This window comes from Populus euphratica, unplaced genomic scaffold (assembly GCF_000495115.2).
Source record: "Populus euphratica unplaced genomic scaffold, PopEup_1.0 scaffold15.1, whole genome shotgun sequence".
NCBI lineage: Eukaryota > Viridiplantae > Streptophyta > Magnoliopsida > Malpighiales > Salicaceae > Populus > Populus euphratica.
The window spans coordinates 15386-37364 of record NW_011499874.1 but is presented as its reverse complement, the minus strand read 5'-3'; the positions used below and the strand labels follow the sequence as shown (position 1 = coordinate 37364).

Below are 21979 nucleotides of genomic sequence, written 5' to 3'. Positions count from 1 at the left end.
GTAAAGGTATATTACAAACTTGACCAAACAACTAGTAGAGAGGACCCAAGAAAATAAGAGTTGTTCTGGCCCCTAGCCAATAATGAAAACCCATTCCAAAAGCTTGAGTAAAATAGAAAGTCTTTCCATAAAAAATAGATGGAAGATTTATTATTTTTGGTAAAACTTTTTTATTTTACAAGAACTTTATAGGGAAAAAAGTTTATCAATTAAATGAATGAAGTAGAAAGGATTTTTTTTAGTATAAATATGTCCTAGAGCAGATGAGGGTGAAACTATTTGCCATCATATTGAAGGAATGAGTTTCTACTTGGTGGAAACAGTTAAATAGTTCACGAGAATAGTAGGGTAAACCAAGTATTATTAACTATAAGATGATAAAAAGAAAGATGAAGGAGCACTTCCTTTTGGATATGGAAAAACTTTATACCATCGAATCCACACAATATTGAGGCAATGGGGTAAGTTTGTAAATGATTACTTTGATAAATTTTATTACCCAATAACGAGAAATGACCTGTTAGGGAAAAAAAAACATCTAGTGACCATATACCTATGTGGTTTATGTTATGCTAGTAATCTTTGTTAATAATATCGGAAGCCTATTAAAAGGCCCTGATGGTAGAGAAACAACAGGTTATTTAAGCAACTAGTAAAAGTTTATTGATTGAATGATATATCAAAAGAGAACAAAACAATAGTTCGAGAGCGACCACTTCTCAATCCAAAACAACCTCATATAAAACCTAACAAATGATAGATCAGGATTCTAGTTCTAGTTTTAGAATTCATTTATATATATATATATGAAAAATAGGGCATCAAGCTAATGAGTATTGCAAGCTAGAGTTTTGCCAAGGCAATAATTTGTTGAAAAAAGAGCTTAAGGAAGTGGTTAATCATATTTATAATGTTTCTAGAAGTAATGGAGATATTCTTCACTGATACATTGATGTTAGTATAATTATAAAAAATGTTATACTATCTCCTATAGGTAGCTTGGAAGTGGATTGAGTACGCTCCAACATATTTTAACCAACTTGTATCATTAAAAATAAGGTTTGGGATTTGATCATTGATAGAGGTAGCTTTAAAAATAAAGTGTCAATCGAGACAATTGAGAAATTATAACTCAAAATAAAATAAAAAACACCCAAGCCCTGCAAACTAAAATGGCTAAATCAAGACAATAAAAAAATCATGGACAAACACTTTCTGATTTTGTTTTGTTTAGGAAAAAGATATTTTTGATAGTATTTTGTGTATTGCTTTGTCTATAATGCATGTCATCTACTTTTAGACATATCATTGCAATATGATAGGAATATTTTACATGATAGACAACATAGTAGATATATTTGCAATATAAAAGTGTATAGTATTGACACTTAAAAGAGATGAGGTGTTTGTTTGAAAAAAGGGTAAAATTCCAAGTTCAAGGGAAAAAAATGAATGAGAAGGAAACAAAAAATGGTAGAGAGTTTGAATAATGTAATGGTGTAGTATAAAATAAGTAATTGATAACTTGTAATGGTTTTATCAAGATTAAATGTGTTTTGGGAAGTGATTTGTGGCTAACCTTACCTTATTTTAGTCAAATACACATTAGAGGTCAATTTAGCAAAAAGGAACCAACATTGATTTAACAGGTCAGTAACAATGGTAGCTTAATGGCTAAAACTCAAAAGTGAGTCTTTTTTAACTTGAAGAGAGTACTGTAGGCAGGTTCACGGAATTTGATAATTTTATCTATCAGATGTGGACCCTTCACTAATAAATTATACAAAAAAACTAGTAGACCTATTTATGAAATATTCGAATAAAGTTAGGTCTAAAAAGAAGCTTGGTCATTCTAGACTAATAATTTTACTTAAAAAAGCTAGTCTTTCATGCTTGCTCTTCTTTTTCTTTTTCTTTTTTTGTTCTTTTTTTGTGTCTATACTCATCAACTTTAAATATGACAGTGAAATTGGAAAGGGATGCTTTTACATTGTAGTTTTGGTATAAAGGACATATAACCTTAAGCATTTCTATTCAATATTCTAACTCAAAGCCTTATTATTTTAATTATTCATTTTAAACAATAACATATCAGTTACATTATCTTAGAGGTAGTAAATTGATGGAATTGAAATTTTACTCAATTATATAAGAGATACATTAAGGGTAGATTTAGCCATTTCTTTTTTATTTTATGAAATGCACTATTAAAAAAATTAGAAAATGCCAAAGAAATATTTCATTAGTGCATTGTGAATGTTGTAACCCATTTTTAGGTCCCCATATAAAAAAGAAAAAAATGCAAAAAAATCAAAAATATATGTTCAAAAACATAATAACAATGAAAAAAGGATGTGGAAACGCTAAAAATGGTTAAAAATTATTTGAGAAGGTTCAAAAATATAAATATTAAAATTTGATAGTATTTTGTTAACTGATGAGAGCTTTATTGACAAAGAAAATTTAAAGAAGAAAAGTCCAAGATCAGATATTTATGGTCTCAATTAAACTTTATTGAAAGTTTGATTGAATTTATAAAGGGTTTGATTGTAAGAAATATTGATTTTGAAGTCAATTTGGGCTTTAATTAAAAGAAATTAAAGTTCTGGGGTCACATTAGATTTTTTGAGAGTTAATTTGGTTAAATCAGAGGCTTAATTGTATAAATATTCAAGTTCGATGACCAATTAAGGACTTAATTGAAAACATCTAAAACTAAAGACCAAACTGGAAAAGGAATATAAATAGAGGAGCTGTAATTAAAACCTAATTAACTTAATTGAAAAAATCTAAAACTAAAGACCAAACTGGAAAAAGGCACATAAATAGAGGAGTTGTAATTAAAACCTAATCAGGGGTCAAATTGAAGAAATTAAAAGTTTATTGATCAATTAAGGGTCAAGTTGCATAAATTTAAGACTAAGGACCAAAGTTAAAAAGGCAGCCAACTTCAAGGTCGCCGTTTGATTTTTGACATGTATGCAATTGCATTGATTTTTAAATCATAATTGCAATTAAGGACTTGATTGAACAAATCATAAATTGAGGATAAATGTGAACTCTGACATCGTTTTTACTGCCTTTTCCTTTAAAATGAAACTGCGTATTGTGTCCAAAACTCAATATGGATAAACTAACTAATCTATTTGAAATACATCTCCCTTAATTACTTTATCGTTACCATCTTCAACTACTTAGACACAACTCACAAGTTTTGTTTTGACAATAGATAACCAAATAACTTTATTATGATCATTTCTAAAAAAAAAGTATGTATAATAGACTTATTAGCACTGGTTGGTAAATATAAAAACATCATTGATGATGCAAATTCTACCTTTTTTCATTAATTTTGATCAAACTATGGTGATGATCAACTTTAATTGACACATATAAAATTTAAATAAAAACAATGTATCTTGCAACCTATGATATCACAATTTAATTATCTCTTCTAACTTTTTATAATTATCAACTTAAAACTTATAAGTTGTATTTAGACTAGCTAAGTTATTTTAGTCACGTCGAGTTGACTTTCGTACAATTTGATTTTAAATACAAGTTAGATAAAAAGTCAAAACCAAGTTGTTTAAAGGTTAAAATACCAGGCCGAGTTTAATAACAATTCATATGCAATGTAAAGAGCTGAATTTTGGTTGCATCAACTATTAGCAACTATAGCCTAATGTTAGCAATAATTGTGTGAGTCTATCCCACAAATCATGGAGTGACAAGAAAGAATTATCCCACAAATCATGAAGTGACGAGAAAGAATTATAGACTAATAAGGATGATTATACTCACAAACACATCAAAGGAAATATGGTTAGTGATAAGGACTTTCAAAGAGTAACAAATTCCTATGTAAATGGTAGTTCAATAGATAAAAAAAAACTCTAACTAATTAATAGTTACACTTGATAATTCCTTTCAGTATTTAGCTGCTGAATTTATGGAGATAGAATAGTAATCTTTTATTTCCTTATCTTGTGTAACAACTAATAATGTATGAGTTTATATATATCTTTTTGGTTAGTGCAGAGATGTATTGGTGAAACTAATATAGATTTTTTTTTATAGCAATTATATTTTTTTCTCTTAGTATTAGAGCAGGAACGGTCTTACCTCTTATTCTAGACACTATGACCTCTTTGCCATACATAAACTTACACAATCCAATTACCTACTGTGGAGAGAACAAGTTTTAAGATTAGCAAAAAGGTAAGACTTGATTGATCATCTCACCAGAGAAACACCAAGCCCAATAAAATACACAATTTCATATTTAAACATCACAGAAACAAGAAACACTACACCACAATTGATAAGGGAATTCATTGTTTGGCAAAAGTTGATCGTCTTCTTCGGGGTTGGATCATTGGAACCCTTTCTAAAGAAGCACTTGGACTTTTCATTGTCTTAGACACAACACTTGTAGTGTAGGAAGCACTAAAATATGCTTAAGCACAGAACTCTTAACAACGAGAGTTTACACTACAACAACAACTTGCCTACCTTCATAAGGATGACAACAGGACCATTGGAGATCACATATATATTTTTAAAGGTTTGTGTGACAATCTTACTGGTATTGGAAAACCCCTATCAGATAAAGAAAAGATTTTTTTTCTTCTCACAAGTCTAAGACTGTAATATGAAACATTTATAACAACGATGTTGAAACCACCGAGACCAACCTATACTAAACTGATTTCACAATTGCAAAACATGGATCAGCATCTTAGCTGATTTTCAAACTTACACCATTAGTGTAACCTTTTCACCTTGACATAATTAACTTAGCTAGACATAATGAAAGAAAGCAAAATAGATAAACAAAATAAGAACATAAAAGTTAACTAAGTAAAGGAAAGGAAATGAAAGGCATAAACTTAATATTAATGAAAACAAAGCATAAAAAATACAAAGAGAGAAAGGAAGAGCATGATCTTGATCTGGAAACCAAGATGCCTAAATGCATGGCAAATGCCTCCTTTTATAGGCCAAAATTGGAAACTATTGATTTGATGACTAATTGATAAGTGGGTGACCAACTTTTGACTTGGTGACAATCCTTATCTTCTCTTGTCTGCCCAAAACGTCATTGATAACGTCAAAACTGGAGCCAGTTGCAAACATGAAAGTTGTAGGCAATTGTCTCAGCTTTCTTGTGTAAAAACTTCAGCTCATTTGGACTTCTAGAACTCCAGATATGGCCAAAATACTGAACAGTGCTCGGGCTGGAAGACAGATTCGGGCTTCTTTGTTGTTGCTACAATTTGGACTTGATAATGGCCTTTTTAGATCTTGGGCTCTATATGAAAGTTGTAGGCCTATGTCTTACCTTTCCATCCATATAAATTGGACCTAAATCTGAGATCTGTAGCTCCAGATATGACCCAATTACCGAACAGTGTTCCGGTTTGGATTGCACCGACATCTCTTTTCTAATTTTGGTCATCTCTTTGCCCTTGCAATTTAAGTTCTTAAAGTCATCAATCAATCCTTTCATTTATGTGATAGGCCTGTATTTAAAATGAACATTTACCATAAATTAAAGGTATCTTATATTATTAGATATATAGTATAAAACATACTTCAGTTAAGGAGTTAATGAAACTTTAAATGCAAAATAATGATATAAAACCTTAATAAAAATGCACTTTTAAGTACTAATCAGAGTTCTTCATGAAAGATTTATCAGTGCATCATTTCCTAGGCGTTGATATTTCTACCACAGCAGATGGACTACATTTGTCTCAGTCACACTATGCACTTACCATCCTTGATTGCTCTAGTATGCTTCATTGCAAACCCATGAGCACACATTTGAAAGTCAAATTCAAAATAGATATAGCTACTACCTCAATTGCAGATCCCAGGCAGTTACGTAGGATTGTTAGTGCTCTCTAATACCTCGGTCTCACGTGACCAAATTATCCTACAATGCTAACTATGTTTCACAATTCATGCATAATCGTACAGTTTCCCACTTGAAACTGGTTCAATGCATCCTTCGATACCTAAAAAGAACAATTGCTACTAGTCTACATCTCTCTTCCAATACAACTTTTGAATTATATGCCTTCTTAAATGCGAATTGGGTTGGCTACCACATGACATGGACATCTACCACTGTTTACTACACCTTTCTTAACACCAATATCATTTCATGGTGTGTAAAAACACAACATGCAATCTCTCGATCCAGTACCGAAGTTGAATATCAAGCTATGACTAATACTACTTGTTGTTACTCAGTTTTAGACCCGACGTGTTGAAGATAGTGTGTGCCCCCTTTTGAACCAAGTGTAACAGTGTAGCCCATATTTGCTGGAAAATTGACAAAAGCAGAGGAGAAAGAAATATTTTTTTGAACCCTGTTTGAGTTTTCTACTCTTTTTATCCTCTCCGTTTGCTGCCAAAAGGGTTAGGTTTCTAAGGCTGATAAGGAGTCTTCATATAAATCCCTCAGAATTTGCATTTAAAAAAAAAATATTTTTGCTGTTGTCGTAATTTTTTTGTTTAAACTTAGGCTCTGATTCTGACTTAGTTTCATACGATATGTGACCATCTTAGCTATATTATGTCACTCATGATATGTTAAAAAATTGACTTACACCTTTAAATAAGTTCTGAAGGTCATTATTCCTACGACAAACTCCCAATCAGATTTGGATGCTTAGGATTGTCAGATCAAGAAAAAAATTTTGACCAACCAATTCCTATTAGATTCTGTTATCTAAAATGATTTTATCTCACTTCAAATCCTTTATTAAAATTGTAGTCTGGGACACATAAATGAATTTAGGCTTTTGAATTACTTGATTTTGATATCAAAAGCTCAAGATATTCCTGTTTGAAATCTAACGTGAAAGCGTAGAATCCCAACATAAGAAGGTTTCAAGCCGAGTTTGGTTCAATTTAGTTCTTCAAAACAAATTTATCTCATTCTTTATCCTTCATGAAAGTTGTAGCTCTACAAATGTAGATGAATTTGGGATTTGAATCACTTAATTTCAATATCAAAAGCTTATAATATTCTCGTTTGAATATCTAACGTGAAAGTAGAGAATTCTACCGCAAGAAGGATCTTGAATCGAGTTTTGCACTAAACCGAGTTTTGCACTACACACTTTATTTCCACCATAAATTTGGTTGATTTATTCTTAGGTCGTACTTTTAGTCATATTAGGATGCTCGACATTGTCAATTTCTAAATAAAATGAGGAGACTCTTTTTGACCAACTAGATTATTGTCAGATTCTATTATCTAAAACAATTTTTTTCTCATTTTGAATACTTCATCAAAGTTATAGTCCTAGACATGTAGATGAATTTAAGCTTCTGAATCGTTTGATTTTGATATCAGAAGCTCAAGATATTCTCCTTTGAATATCTAATGTGAAAGTATAGACTCCTACCGTGAGATGGGTTTAGCCCAAGTTCACGAACCTGATTCGAAGGATTTTTTTATGAAAAATTGAATTTAAAAGTGCTAAAATGAGGGATTTAATTAAAGAAAGCTGGAGTGGGGGCTAGATCATCATAAATGATGAGATTTCTACCACACTGAATAAGAAAAATAATAATTTGCAACATGCACCTTTACCCATCTGATTTCTTTCCTTTTTCTTTGCAAATTTCCTGTTGGGTTTCCATGTTTCTCTTGCTGGATTTAGAGCTGCAGATCATGTTTTTGTGTAGCTATAATTCATAGGAAACAATAGCTTTTTGACAGCTACAAAATACCATAAAAAAAACTTCATCATCATCTAATGGCTAAGATTTTATCCCTAACATAGATGGTTGGGATGATGTGTTAATGTTGGAAGAAAATCACTAGAATCAGCATATAATCAATAAGAATATTGTAGTTTTCTCATTTGTATTATTTGGCTGCAAATCAACTAGGATTTGCATCCTAGATTAATGCATTGAATCTTTCCTAATAAGAGTTGTATATAGACTATATACGCTGTATTTTTCCTAATAAGAGTTGTATATAGACTATATACACTGTCTCTGCTGGCCTAAAAGGAGAAGAAAAAAAAGAAGATGAAAAAAAAAAGAAAACAGGAAAGAAAAGAGGAAGAAAAAAGCAAGAAAGAGAGAGAGCAGAAAAACCAAAAAAAAGGAAGAGACAATGAGAGAAGAAGATAGTGCAGATAACACGGAACAAAGAACAAAGAGGTTCTTTCTTTGATCTTTTCATCATTGTGAAAAAGGAAAAAAAAAAAGAGAAGAAAAAAAATGAAATGTAAAGAACATATAGAGAAGGTTGACAGGTAAATAAAACTTCAACTGCTGAATTTATGGAGATAGAATAGTAATCTTTTCTTTCTAAAAATGTATGAGTATGTATATACCTTCTTGGTCGGATCAAAGATTTCCTGATGAAAATAAGACATACTTCCTTTTTTTTTCTTAGCAATTCTTTTTTCTTCTCTTAAACTAGCGTTGACTAGCATGAGTGGGCTGCTCGTAGGAGCTTCCACATTGGTGACAGTCCCATGTGGGTTTATCCACTTGTTTATGTCTGTTTTTCTTTCTTCTTTCAAAGAATAACTAGTTCGTCAAGGTCTTTATTAATTAATTTATTTTTCCTGTTTATTGAACTGACAATATGCATATGGTTTTCACGTTCTTGGATTTGTTTTTGTTAATGTTCTAGGTTGTTCGGGATTTAATGAAACATAATTTTGGTACAATTGTGCCTTGAATAAAAGAGAATATTAGTAATATTTCATGCTTTCTAATGGACTATTGAATCTGCAATTCAGATCAGGTCATGAAATACAAGAAGAGCTTCACATAACAAAATTATTTATGTTGAATCCTTTCCATGGAACACATCGTCAGCTTGTTCGGTGATGGCACCAAACACATCAGCTATGTTTACCTCAACGTTGGTTGTCCCCCGCAATCTTCCTTCCTCTGCCTCTATTACAAAATTAATTGAAGGTGTGATAGCATGTTTGATATTACCGTAATAATATTATTTGTTAAAATTTTAATTTTTTTATTTAAAATTAATATATTTTTTTATTTTTAAATCGTTTTATAAGTTAATATTAAAAATAAAAAAATATTTTAATATATTTTTTAAATAAAAAATACAAATTAATCAGTAATGCAACAGTAAACACGAGTTAGACTTTCCGTGATCGTCCTTCCGAACTAATTTGCTCATGATTTTTGTTATCATTACTGTTACACCTAAGCCCTTTTTTTTATAAAGAAGTGAACGATGAGGATAGATCTAACGAGCTTCTCCCGAGTTTCTAACAACTAAAATAGCTCTGAAAGGCAGATCCATTTCACTGTGACAATAAATATGGGTTACTATGTATTGTCATGATTAAATGACTGTTTTATCCATCTACTCATAAAAAATAGTTTATGATGTTTTATCATCTTTTTATAGAAATTCAGTGGTCATTATTGTTTTTTATTGGTCAAACTAGACTTTTCAAAAAAAAAAATTACAATGCAAATACTATAATACCCTTTAAAAAAGGAAAAAAAAGAGCTTAAATTAAAGGGTTTTTTTTATGATTTTGTTTTTAATTCCACAATATAATGACTACCAAACTTTTATAGCCAAAGGTTTTTCCAAAGCTTTTTAGATTACCATGGAAGATTTTTTCTGTAAATTCATTTTTAATATACAGTTTAATTACTTCCATGCACTTTTTGAACAACATTATATAGGCTATCATCTAAAGGTATTTATGGACTTTCTCTCTTGGTTTTTATGTTATATACAATGTGATGAGGGCTAGTTTGGTCTTTTCATAGATATAAAATTAATAAAAAAAATTGTTGGGTGTCTTGGAAGAAAGCGCTAGCGCACGCATGGAGATTTAAGTGGCACGTGGAACGTTCTCTCATCAAATCCAATGAGTGGTGGCATTTTCAGTGGGCTGACACTTGTATTGTGGTTCTCGGCAATTTGGCGGCAATTGGGTTTTATAAGCTAGCATAATTTTGTAATTTTTTTTTTTGATTTCATTACTTACAATTGGTTTAAAAAATAGGTTTAATGGTTTTTTTTTTTATAGTTATTTTGTTTACAAGACCTCATGGATTTAATAGGTTGATCTAGAAGGTTTAGTCTTGTTTTTTTTCTAATAACTTTTTTTAATCCATTTGTGTTATTAATTTTTTTATTTTAATTTTTAATATTTTGTTAATATTAAATATATTGAAAATTGATATTTGTAATTTGTAATTTTTTTGTATATATTTGATGCTTTGATCAAATAGATCACGACACAAGTTTTATAAGCTAGAAAGGAATGATATCATTTTGGTCTTTCTAATATATGACCTTTCATTGATTCTACAATTAATCTCATTTTTATATTGATGAATCTAGTTAGACAAAATATTTAGTTCTTTGTATTCGTTAACGTTATAGAAAAAATAGACAAAAAAATATAATCTCTACCTTGTAGTCATTAGAAAAAATATGTAATGGGAGAAACAATGATTACTTAATTAGCCCAAGAATAATAAGAAGAAGATTACTTGATCCGGGTGAAATTAATAACAATAATAATTAGTTTGCTCGTGTAACCTCTCTCACTTTGTCTTATATCCTAATAATGCTTACATGGCTAAATTTAGCGCGTTACGGAGAGTATAACCTGTAATATCTTTCATAGCTACATCACGAAGATCACATTATAAACACATCAATAAAATATTGTTTTCAAATATAATACAAGAATTGTGTTGAAATGATATATATAATCCAATTAAATATTATTCATTTTTTTTTTATAACATCCAAATACCAGCACAACACGATAGACTTTTGACTAATCTAATAGCAATATAATAGTAATATTAATTCTATGCAGTTGAAAACTTGTAAAACTGATATTTGGATAGTTGATATGTACTTTAATATTTTATTCATTTTTTTTTTAATTCTTATCTCTTAAGAAGAATTTAGGATTTGAAATTTGAAATTCAGTCTCAATTCACTGTCAACTCTTATCTAACTGGGATTTATTTAAAAAAAATGAGGATATACAACAATACTATAATTATTCTTTTTTTTTTTCTTTACAACAGTACTGTAGCCACAATAGCTGTGTCTTTTCTTCCTGTTTCTGCAAAATTGTAGCTAACTTGATAGTTCTATAAGAATTTATTTCTTTTTTAAAAAATGATTATTTCTTTTTCCTTTTCCTTTTTGAATGAGAACTTACCTCGCTTTTCTTTTCATTAGGCTTTATCGCCACTTGCTTTGGGCCAACTTCACTCGAGGCAAGCTTGGCCTTATGGAAGTTTAAACAAGCGGGTGAATCTAAAGCTTTTTTCACGGAGGTCTTTGAAGTTTCTTAAACCTTGACTTCTGATTTTCTGTACTAAATTGTTTAAAAATACATCATGATCTGTTTTTTCGAAGAACTTCCTTCCTTGTGATATGAAGGCATTCGTGCTTGCTGTCCACTCAAACTAAAGTGTATCTCCTCTCTTTCTTACCCTACCCTCCTCAATGGATCTGTGCATGGCTAGTTCCGAGGTACAAATTAATGGCATTCGACCCTCTCCCACTGTATATTTGCTTTGGGAACGAAGAAACTCTCACATATCATTAGTAAGGCACTGGAATTTGGAGCCTTGAAGTCAATTCTTATGCGAACAGATAGATAGAAGTTATCTCATAACTATATATTTAACAGTAAAGTTTCATAAAAAAAAAATTAAATTAAAATCTAACATATTCATAATTATACATAGAAGTTTGAATTTTTCTTATTGCACCGCTTCTTTCTTAACTATAAATTATATAAATATATTAAAGGGATTGCATTTTCCAGGTCCTCATTTCATTTTGACACGCCATCATTTCCCCTTAATTTACTCTTATGCCATGACAGCAAAATTCTTTATTAGTTTTTCTCTTCAAAAGAAAAGATGTCCGCCAAGGATGGAAACCACGCTTCCCCCCTTCACTAAGTAATGTCAAATTAATGAGTTTAGAATAAAAATAAAATTATTAAAAAAATATTTTACAAATAAAATTATAAAATTGTATTATATTAAAATATTATTTTTAAATGTTTATAATTAATACTCTATTAACATTTATTGAAACTAATATATATTGTATTTTTTTATTTTATGAATTTTTTTCTTGTTTTAAAAATGATTTTTTTTTCATTTTTCATTTTATTTGATTAATTTTTATTTTTTGGATTCTCTTTCGTTGGTCAAGTTTTTTTTTAAAACACCCCCTAATTATGCTGGCCCTAGAGACCCCATGCTTGAACCGACCGAAATCTACATGGGCTACGGGCTCATTGATTGTTGATACTGATTTCCATTGTCATAGTTTCTCGAAAGCTATATTTTTTATACTAATAAAAGAAACGAGGGCTATCATTCCTCAAACTTCAAGTCATTCTAGGTTAGACTCTACGATTTATAGTACCTTGATTGTATCATTGGGCGAAGAAACAGCTTCCCCTATAAAGTAAGCTTTGGCATTTTTTCCTATAAATAGCTAAGAACAATTGAATAAGAGCTAAGGAATAAAGCACATAGAATTGAAGTACTTACACGAAAAAAACAGAGCTTAAAACTAAAATCACTGACAAATTAAGTATGCTGGTTTCCAAATATAATTCACCCAAGTTGAAAGCATTGGGAAAGCATCTAACTAATTGGCAATATTTGTTTTCTTAAAACGAAACGCAACTTCGACGGCTTATTTCAGCATGTGTTCTTTTTATAGGTAACTTGGAGGCAAAGGCTTGTTTAATTTGACATGTTAGCGGCACACAAGCAATACAAGTCTGTAGGCAAACATTTATCTTCTTGACAGGTGATTTTAAAGTCCAATTTCAAAGTAAATGAAGTAAAGACGTAGCAATAAGAAGTAAGAGTGTTCGTTACAACAACTATAATCACATGCATGCACGATTATGATATATTTTCAAGGATATGCTATTCTGAGCCTTTTTTATATGAGCTAGCGAAAGCAATTTGTTGCTTGAAATGGGGAAAAAAAGAAATTAAATTGTTTTTTTGTGTTTAATTAACCAAATTTCGGTGAATATGATTTTCATAGGAAATGAGCTCTTAATTAATGTTAGATTTTATTGAGAAGCCCAAAAAGTAGCATGGAAGGATTAGAAACAAGAGCCCAGATAGAAGATGAGGTAAATAGTCAAACTTAGAAGATCTAACTCATCTCAAAATGCATCTTAAGAGATGAGAATTCTCAAGGATTTATGAGTAGCTTGGTATTGCTATGTTTAGGCAATATAGAATTCTAACCATGAGTGTTATTACTTGTTCTAATTGAAGTATGTGCACACTCTTTGATTCTCAGACATTACTTGTTCCAGAAGGGGCAATAACTTTCCAAGTCAAGAAATATTAGAGAATATAATAATCATCGACTTGAAATGCCATACATTTTGCTTTCAATATATGTCAATCGAAGTTGGGATGTTTTGGACAAGAGCTCAAGATTCTAATAATATTAGTGAATGTAATAGTCATTTTATATTAAAATGTTAAAATAACAACAATCGTCAAAATGAAAATGAATACTTAATAAAATATTAGTAAAGACTCGAGAACTAGTAAAAATGATCATTTTGAGAATTTAACATGTTCTATTGGCTAAAAATGAGATTTTGTAGATGTTGACAAGCCACCCGTTAGAGTTAGAGCCTGATCACTAAGATGAAGGAGCAATCATCTATTAGATTTAGTCCATCCACCAAAAAAATAATGTGTCATGATTATATATTAGTAAATTAATGTCAAAATACAAGGCTCATCCCCGAACTTAATTTTGGGTTACCCCTTTAAATGTTTTTCTTCTGTCACGCTCCATATTTCAACTGGTTGGAACAATTTTACCAATTCGTTTGGACAATTCAGCAAACCTCAAAACTCTTTGATTGGAATAGATCAAACAATATTTTTCCATATATTAATGTTTTCAAAGTAGTGCAGTCAGGTCAAGGCAATAATCCTTGTGGTAAGATTTTCTGAAATTCGCGATTCGTCTCTTGGTCGATCAATGTCTTGTAGTATTAGTATATGATCCATTTAAATTAATTAATCGAGAGAATAAGGTTCATGAGTAAGGACGCAAGGCAGAAGTTGATATTATTTATATACTAGAAGGAGTTAAGGTTTTCACATCTGTACTTAATTAAGGAGTGCAGAAAACCTCTCCTTTTGAAGGTTGTTTTGCAAGAAGAAAATGGTGGGTAGCATAGCAAAAAGATGGAAACATCTAAGTGGAGAAAATAATTGGAAGGACCTCCTGGACCCTCTTGATAACGATCTCCGGCACTACATCATTCATTACGGGGAAATGGCTCAGGCTACATATGACAGTTTCAACACACAGAAGGCATCGAAGTATGCAGGATGCAGCCTGTATGCGAAGGATGAATTTTTTAACAGGGTTCATTTAGAGAAAGGCAATCCATTCAAGTATCGTGTGACCAAATTCGTGTATGCAACATCACAGGTGCATATCTCTGAAGCATTCATCATAAAGTCATTATCCAGGGAAGCATGGAGCAAAGAATCCAACTGGATGGGATTCGTTGCAGTGTCTACCGATGAAGGGAAGGTCGCGTTAGGGCGGAGAGATATTGTCATTGCTTGGAGAGGAACGGTACAGACCTTAGAGTGGGTTAACGATTTTGAATTTAATTTAGTCTCAGCGTCTAAAATACTTGGCGAGTCCGGTAACCCTAAGGTGCACCAAGGTTGGTACTCAATCTACACTTCTGATGATTCGCGTTCACCATACAACAAGAATAGTGCGAGAGACCAGGTAATATAGTATTCAAGTTATTTTGTGCTGTCAATCTAAGAATTTTCTGTAGTAAGGCATACATGAAGGAAATTGATGATCTCAAAAAAATTATTGTGACAATGTCCTGAATATATTAATAAAACACAGTAATTCCCTTACAAGAAATTTAATGCGCGTACCCAGTAAAGAAAATTCATGTATCTAATTTTTATTGGTCGGAAATTATGGTGATGTGCCTATTTTACAGTGCTTCTCTTTACCAGAGATTTTATGTATGTAACACCCAGATAAAGAAGATTCTAGTTTTATTTATTTATGAAATAAATTTCTGCAAAGAAAAGATTTTGATTAACATTGCTGTAAGTACTTCATTACAGGTAATATATATATATAATCTCCATATGAATATATGTGGTGAACAAATTCTATATAGCAATATTATTAATGTATGGTAATTCTGATTGTTTTTATTTGTTAGGTTCTTAATGAGGTAGGAAGACTTGTGGATCAATTCAAAAATGAAGAAATCAGCATAACCATAACCGGCCACAGCTTAGGAGCTGCACTTGCAACATTGAATGCGGTGGATATAGTTGCTAATGGATTTAACATGTCCCATGAAAACAAAGGTTGTCCTGTTACAGCCATGCTCTTTGCCAGTCCTCGTGTTGGGGACTCAAACTTTAAGAAGGTTTTCTCCGGATACATGGATCTTAAAGCAATACGCATCCATAACTTTCTAGATGTTGTTCCTAAGTATCCATTTATAGGCTATGCGGATGTGGGAGAAGAATTGATAATTGACACCACCAAATCTAAGTACCTGAAGAGCCCTGGAAATGTATCAAGTTGGCATAACTTGGAGGCTTATCTGCATGGAGTGGCTGGAACACAAGGGTTCAAAGGAGGGTTTGAATTAGTGGTCAATCGCGATATTGCTCTTATTAACAAAACTATTGATGGTTTAAAGGATGAGTATCTTGTACCAGTATCATGGCGGATTCAAGAAAACAAGGGTATGGTGCAGGAAGCAGATGGTTCTTGGAAGTTGGAGGATCATGAAGAAGATGTTGATACCTGAAGAATAAAGGTGGTGGTTCCAAAACATTAATTAATGAAGTTGATTACAGGTTAAAATCTCTAGAAGTTATACATGAAATATCTTATTGTGTTTCTAAGATTCATGCTGTTAATTATGTAAAATTGATCAGAAGAGCATGCTATACATGCTAGGGAAGCGGCTGATCAATTGTGATGTGGTAGCATATTGGTCTCTGTGTTTGTTTTCTGGAGAACCATTTCTTTCCTTGATTATTGTGTTTCGTGAATGTGTTTGATAAGGTTGTGATATTAGGAGTCATGAATGTGTTGTGAAAGCTCTCCTCTGATATTAACAATTGAAGTTTTCATGGTCGCTGTGTTGGGTTTGTATTGTTTTGCTGATTCTGAGTCTTCTTGCTGCCTCCTAGTATATATGCCCTTTTTCTTCCTCCACTTAGGCTTTAAACGTTATGTTTTTCATTGATTGGCACGTTTTGCTTTGCTTGGTTATTGTGTTGATCCTGTTAGAACACCAATCCTGATAAAATAATTTACTGTTGCTTAAAAATATTTTTTGTCCGATCATATATGTTATATGTTAATTGCATCATTATGTTAAATGCATTGAACTCTTTGTTGCTTCTCAATATCTAGCATGTTGCGTTGTTTTTAACATCTATCATATATATATATATCATTTTGTTTTGTTAAGCCATTAGAGGAGGAATTGGACGGGGCTCAAACACTAGCTTTTCTATTATATTTCTACGATAAATGGACGGGGGTGCTCTATTTTTGCATAAGTGATCTGCTCTCATAGCATCATATAGCTAGCACCTTTGGCTTGCTACATGTAGTCATATCTAGCCATTTTAGTTATTGCTTGATGCTATATGAGTTAGTTTGTGTATCCAAATGTTTTGTTTAATATGCTTGTGCTTAGTTGTTTGTACCTCTTTTTTAAAAATTATTGGTATTTCAAAGGTCAAAATCTGTCACCAAAAAAATACTTTGCCATTTCTATATATGATCCTAAGGTAACTAGTTTTTCTTAGATAGAGGAATTTTTTACATGGGAGGTCTTTATTTTCCATTTCATGTGAAAAGCCTTTAAATTTAGCCAAAATACAAAGAATAGACTAAGCTTCTTTTTTCCCCTTTTCATATGCTCATATAATGGTGGTGGACATTATATTTTCTAACTGCATCGCTCTTTGTAAAAATCCAACTTCAATTTTATACCTATTAATGAGCATTACTGTACTGCAAAATTGTTCTTTTAGGTGGTTTGAAATCAACGATTTTTTTGTTTGGTGAGTTTGATTTTTTTTTTTTTAGTCTATAACGTTTTGAATATTGCACTTATACATGTGTTGTTAACCTTAGCTAATTGCATTGCTGACTTTGAAATTTCAGCTTCATTTTAAGAATAGTTTAACCTTATAATGTATTCTAAAATAGATTTTTAGAGTGTTTTTGATTCAATCACTCTAGCTTATTTTATTTATGATTTCTACTTTCAGGTTATTATTGATTGCTTTGCTTTGACATTCAACAATTAATGTTTCTTTTATTTATGATTACTACTTTATTTTAACCTTATAATGTATTCTAAAATAGCCTATTTTATTTATGATTTCTACTTTCAGGTTATTTTTGGGTGCTTTGCTGGGGCATTCAACAAATCACTTCTTGGATTTCGACCACTTTCTTGATTAATATTTATAGGTGGCTGAACAAAGCCTTGAGGTCATTATGTTTCATTGTGATGGTTTTCTTCATTATTTTGTTTGCAAAAGATATTTGTTCATATTGTCTTGATGTTAGTTTTTATACTTTTTTTTTTCTAATTTGTTATGGCTTGTTGACTATCAAAGTGTTTCATCTTTTACACTTGTGATATGGGTTCCCTTTGGAATAATGATGCTCTATCTTTGTTGGTAAGGCTTTATAAGTGCTTTGGTTATTGTCTCATGTACTATTATGTTTGTTATTACAGAATTGACTTTGTTTAAGCTATTAAGTAAAGTCTCATGCTCTATCTATATGCTATAAATTAGATTTTAATTAGAAAAGAAAAATGAATGTGATAAGGTTTGAACTCGTGATTATTTGGTAATCAAAGCTCTCATACCATATTAAATAATCATTTCACCCAAAAGTTTAAGCGCAATGTAGTGCGGGTATATGCAAATCTCAAGTCCAAAGAGTTTTTTCTTAAGAGGATGTGTTAGAGAATAATATAAAACTATTCTTCAAACCTTAGCTAGCAGCTTAAACTATTGAGTTGAGATAGTTTTTTTACATGGTATCAAAGCCTTGTTGACTAAATAGTCATGAGTTTGAATCTCACCATCTCGCTTCTATTTGATAAAAATCAAGCATAAAATAGTATGAATAAATGCATATTTGTAGCCCAAAGAACTTTCAATTGAAAGGAAATATAAAAGAATAATATAAATTATATATTAGGGTTTCATCTTTAAAGTTGGTAGGGGAGACCCAAAGATATGATTTATATTATTCCTGTAGTATATTGTTATTAACAACGTTACCAAAACCGAACCTTAAGAAAGAAAAACTTGAGCTCAAAATCAAACTTAAGTAAAGAAAGTTGGGCTTAAAACTAAGTCCAACAACATAGAAGAAAGGTTCAACAAAAATCAAGCAAAACAAAAGGAGTTTGGGCCTAAAACATTGGCTCAAAACTAAGTATAACAACAACAAAAATACACAAACACCTAAAAAAGAAAAATATTAGGCTCAAAACCAAGCCCAAAAATAAGGAATAAGGTTCTGCCAAAATCAAGCATATGAGGGAGGAGACTTAGGCTAAAAATTGAGCCCATCAATAAAGATAAAAGCTGCCAAAATTAAGAAGGAAAACCTTAGGCTCAAAACCAAGCCCGAAAAAAAGGTAGTAGTTGTTGTTAACCATTTTAGGGCCCTGCATGAATATAAAAAATAATAAAAAAGAAATATAAAAAATTGGAAAAATTTGAATACACACACACACACACACGTGTATATGTATATATGTATATGTATATATATGTTAGTGGAGAAAACAAAAAGGATGCCCATAAAATTACCAAAGACTAATTAATAAGTATCAAAATATTTAGAAAAATTAACAGTTCAATTTTAATTGATTAAGGCCCTATTGACAAGAAAAAATCAATTTGGGAAGAACAAATCAAAATTGGATGTTTCATAATGCAATTGGAGTTTAATAATAAAATTAGAGTTTAATTAAATTTATTAAGAGCTTAATGGCAAGAAAACAAATGTTTTTAAGTTCAATTTGGACTTTAATCGGATGAAATTGAAGTTTGGGGGTTAAATTATAATTTTGAAAAGCTAATTAGGTCAAATTAAAGGCTTAACTAGATAAATATTAAAGTTTGATAGGAAATTAGAAACTTGATTAAAAAAATTTAAAATTAAGGATCAAATAAAAAAAGAAGCGAGAATGCAGGAACTATGATTGATCAAATCAAGGGTCAATTTAAAAGAAATTGAAAGTTTGATGGTTGATAAGGATCAAATTATATAATCTTGAAACTAGAGACTAACTTATAAAAGGTGTTTAAATGAAAAGATTTAAATCAAATTTTCTAGGGATGCAATTGTAAAAATATAAAAAGTTTCAGATTAATTAGAGGTGTATGCACTGAAATTTAAAGTAAAGGGACTATACTAAAATTGATCAAATTCTAAATTAAAAACTCTAATTTTTAGGGTTTAAGTGATTCATTTATCACTTAGACTTAATGAAAGGATTGAGTGACATATTGTTCAACCACTACTCATGTTCTTTTCTTAGCAGTTTTGGCTTATCGAGTAGGCATCTTTAGATATATAAATACAGTATATCTAACAACCCTAAAGACTTTAACCACCACTACTTGACTAAAAAACACCTCTTCTACAAAGATCATCTCTCTCATTAAACATTTACTTTTCATTTTCTTCGATGAACATAATAACATTTTGTTCCTGATCAGTCATCCTTGCGGTGGTATCTGGATTAATTGAGTTGGCACCTTTAAATGAATAAACATGCAAGCTACAGACATCTAAATCGAGTAAGGTTGAATCTAAATGAAAGGTTTGCGTCCTCTTTACCAATTTCAGGTCGTACCTAATGACAATAACATCATAATTGCTCTGATGAGTTTTAAAAACTAGTCAACTTAATCAACCATAACTATAATACCTATTATATAAAAACCACTATTTTTTTCATGTTGTCAAACTTCAAACCTTTTAAATATGTTCTTATCAACACCTAAAAACCTTTCTCTCAAGATCAAAAGGTTAGAAACAGCCTCTTGACCTTTGAGTTTGGCAAAACCATCAAAAATCTCCAAAATCAAAACCACCATTACGAAACTAGCTAAGTATAGAGCTTATAGTTGTTAAAACCACTTCAAAACCTCTTCATTTCAATTAAAGAGTTAAGCATTGATCAATCCTTCATTGAATCCATAAAAAAAAAACTATCAAAACCCTATAAATACCCTTTAAAAAATCAAAGCTGGAGAAAGAAGGACAAGAAAAAATATTGATAAAGATATCCTTGTTGTGAAGGTTCACAAGTTTAGAACAAGGGGGTTTTTTAGCTTTGAAAAGGTATAGATTTATAGAGGTAAAGTTTTGCAAAAGATAGAAAATGATAACAACTACTATTTAAGCTTGGAAGGTATAAAACCTTCATCTAACCTAGAATGTAATGTCCTTAAGACACACCTCTAACTCTTTTTTTACATGTTTTAATGATGTTTTGAGTTTGTTTTGGTGTTACATTATATTAATTCTAGATTTCTATTAATGCATGAAAATGTTGTTTCTATTAGCTTAATCATGCTTTGATTGGTTATTAGTATTTATTGAATGTTTAGAAAATATTTGGATATTTATTTTGGTGAAATAAAATAGTTTTGGAATTTTCCAAATATGGTAGAAGGTTTTGTTTCATTTTTAGAGCTTGCAAATGCATGTTATTATATAATGGGTCTTGGATGAGTTTTGTGAAGCGTTAAAGTGTCAATTTTAAATCTCATATTGTTGAATATGTTTGCTCTTTAGCTTTGGAAAATTTGAAAATTAAAACTTCATGCATATTTTTTTATGTTATGTTTGTTTTGGTTTAAACATGTGTAACTATGGAAATATAGTTTGTGTGATTTAAAAGAGTTTGGTTTAGAGGTCAAAATTGTATTTTTTGGGATTGGCAACAACTGGTACATTTTCTAGGTCTGTTAAGTTGTTGTTCTTTGTGGTCTTAGAAAAAACATTGTCTTGGCTCCATGATTTGGATCAATTTTGGTTAATTTGTTTTGTACTATACACTTTATAGGGCTTGATTATTCAATAATCTAGGGTTAATTTACATCAATAACTATTTTTTTATTGAGTTTTAATCCTAGGGTTTTGTTTTTATACCGAAACCTATTTTGATTTAATCATGATTATAGGTTGATAATCATTGACGTCTGATATTTGATGTTTGATCATTGTTCAATGATTCATTTCCAACATGTGTATATCCTTATATTATTCATATTTGGTCTAAATTAAGATTCATGTTTTCTAGCCATGTTCTTCAAGTTCTTTGTATTCTTTGTTTTTATGAGTTTTGATATGTTTTTTATAAAAACAAAGTTTGTGTTTTATGCTTTTTGCAAGTTTAATCTATTTTGGATTTTGGTTTTGGTTTGTTTTTTGGGCAAACCCGTGATTTTTGGTTCAATTTATGGTTTAATAACCTAAGTCATAAGTTTGAATAGTTGATGTGGTTTTACTTTATATTTTTTTTACTTACTTTTTTTTTTTTGGATACCATCATTTAACAATGTTTTCTTTTTAAAAATAGATTTGTGGTTATTTTTTTCTTTTTTCTATCAAGTTATTCTAATTTTATAACTTGGGCTGCAGATTTGGCGGGTTAACCTATGTTGGCTCATCCCTTTTTATGGAGTTGCTTTTTTTTAATTTTTTTTTCTTTTCATCCTTTAAAATTTAGTTTCGTCTTTCCATATATAATTGGTTGAGGATTGAGATGCATTGTTTTTTTCCTTTAAAAAAAAAGTTTTTTTTCATATTATCATGATCACTTTTTTTTAT

The 21979-nt window shown here is 30.6% G+C and overlaps 1 protein-coding gene across 1 annotated transcript; it reads left to right on the top strand.

The window, feature by feature from the left end:
- Positions 1-14157: 14157 nt before the first annotated feature.
- Positions 14158-17397, top strand: LOC105127927 (phospholipase A1-IIgamma-like). The gene is made up of 3 exons (XM_011029405.1): positions 14158-14827; positions 15288-15899; positions 17374-17397. The coding sequence occupies exons 1-2, from the start codon at positions 14243-14245 to the stop codon at positions 15888-15890; spliced, it is 1188 nt and encodes a 395-aa protein (XP_011027707.1). The 5' UTR covers positions 14158-14242; the 3' UTR covers positions 15891-15899; positions 17374-17397.
- The last annotated feature ends 4582 nt before the right edge of the window (positions 17398-21979 follow it).

Bases quoted from the DNA above. Each gene is read 5' to 3' on its own strand.
- LOC105127927 (XM_011029405.1), top strand. From the start codon at position 14,243: ATGGTGGGTAGCATAGCAAAAAGATGGAAACATCTAAGTGGAGAAAAT. The intron at 14,828-15,287 runs GTAATATAGTAT...TTTATTTGTTAG, and splicing joins AGAATAGTGCGAGAGACCAG to GTTCTTAATGAGGTAGGAAG.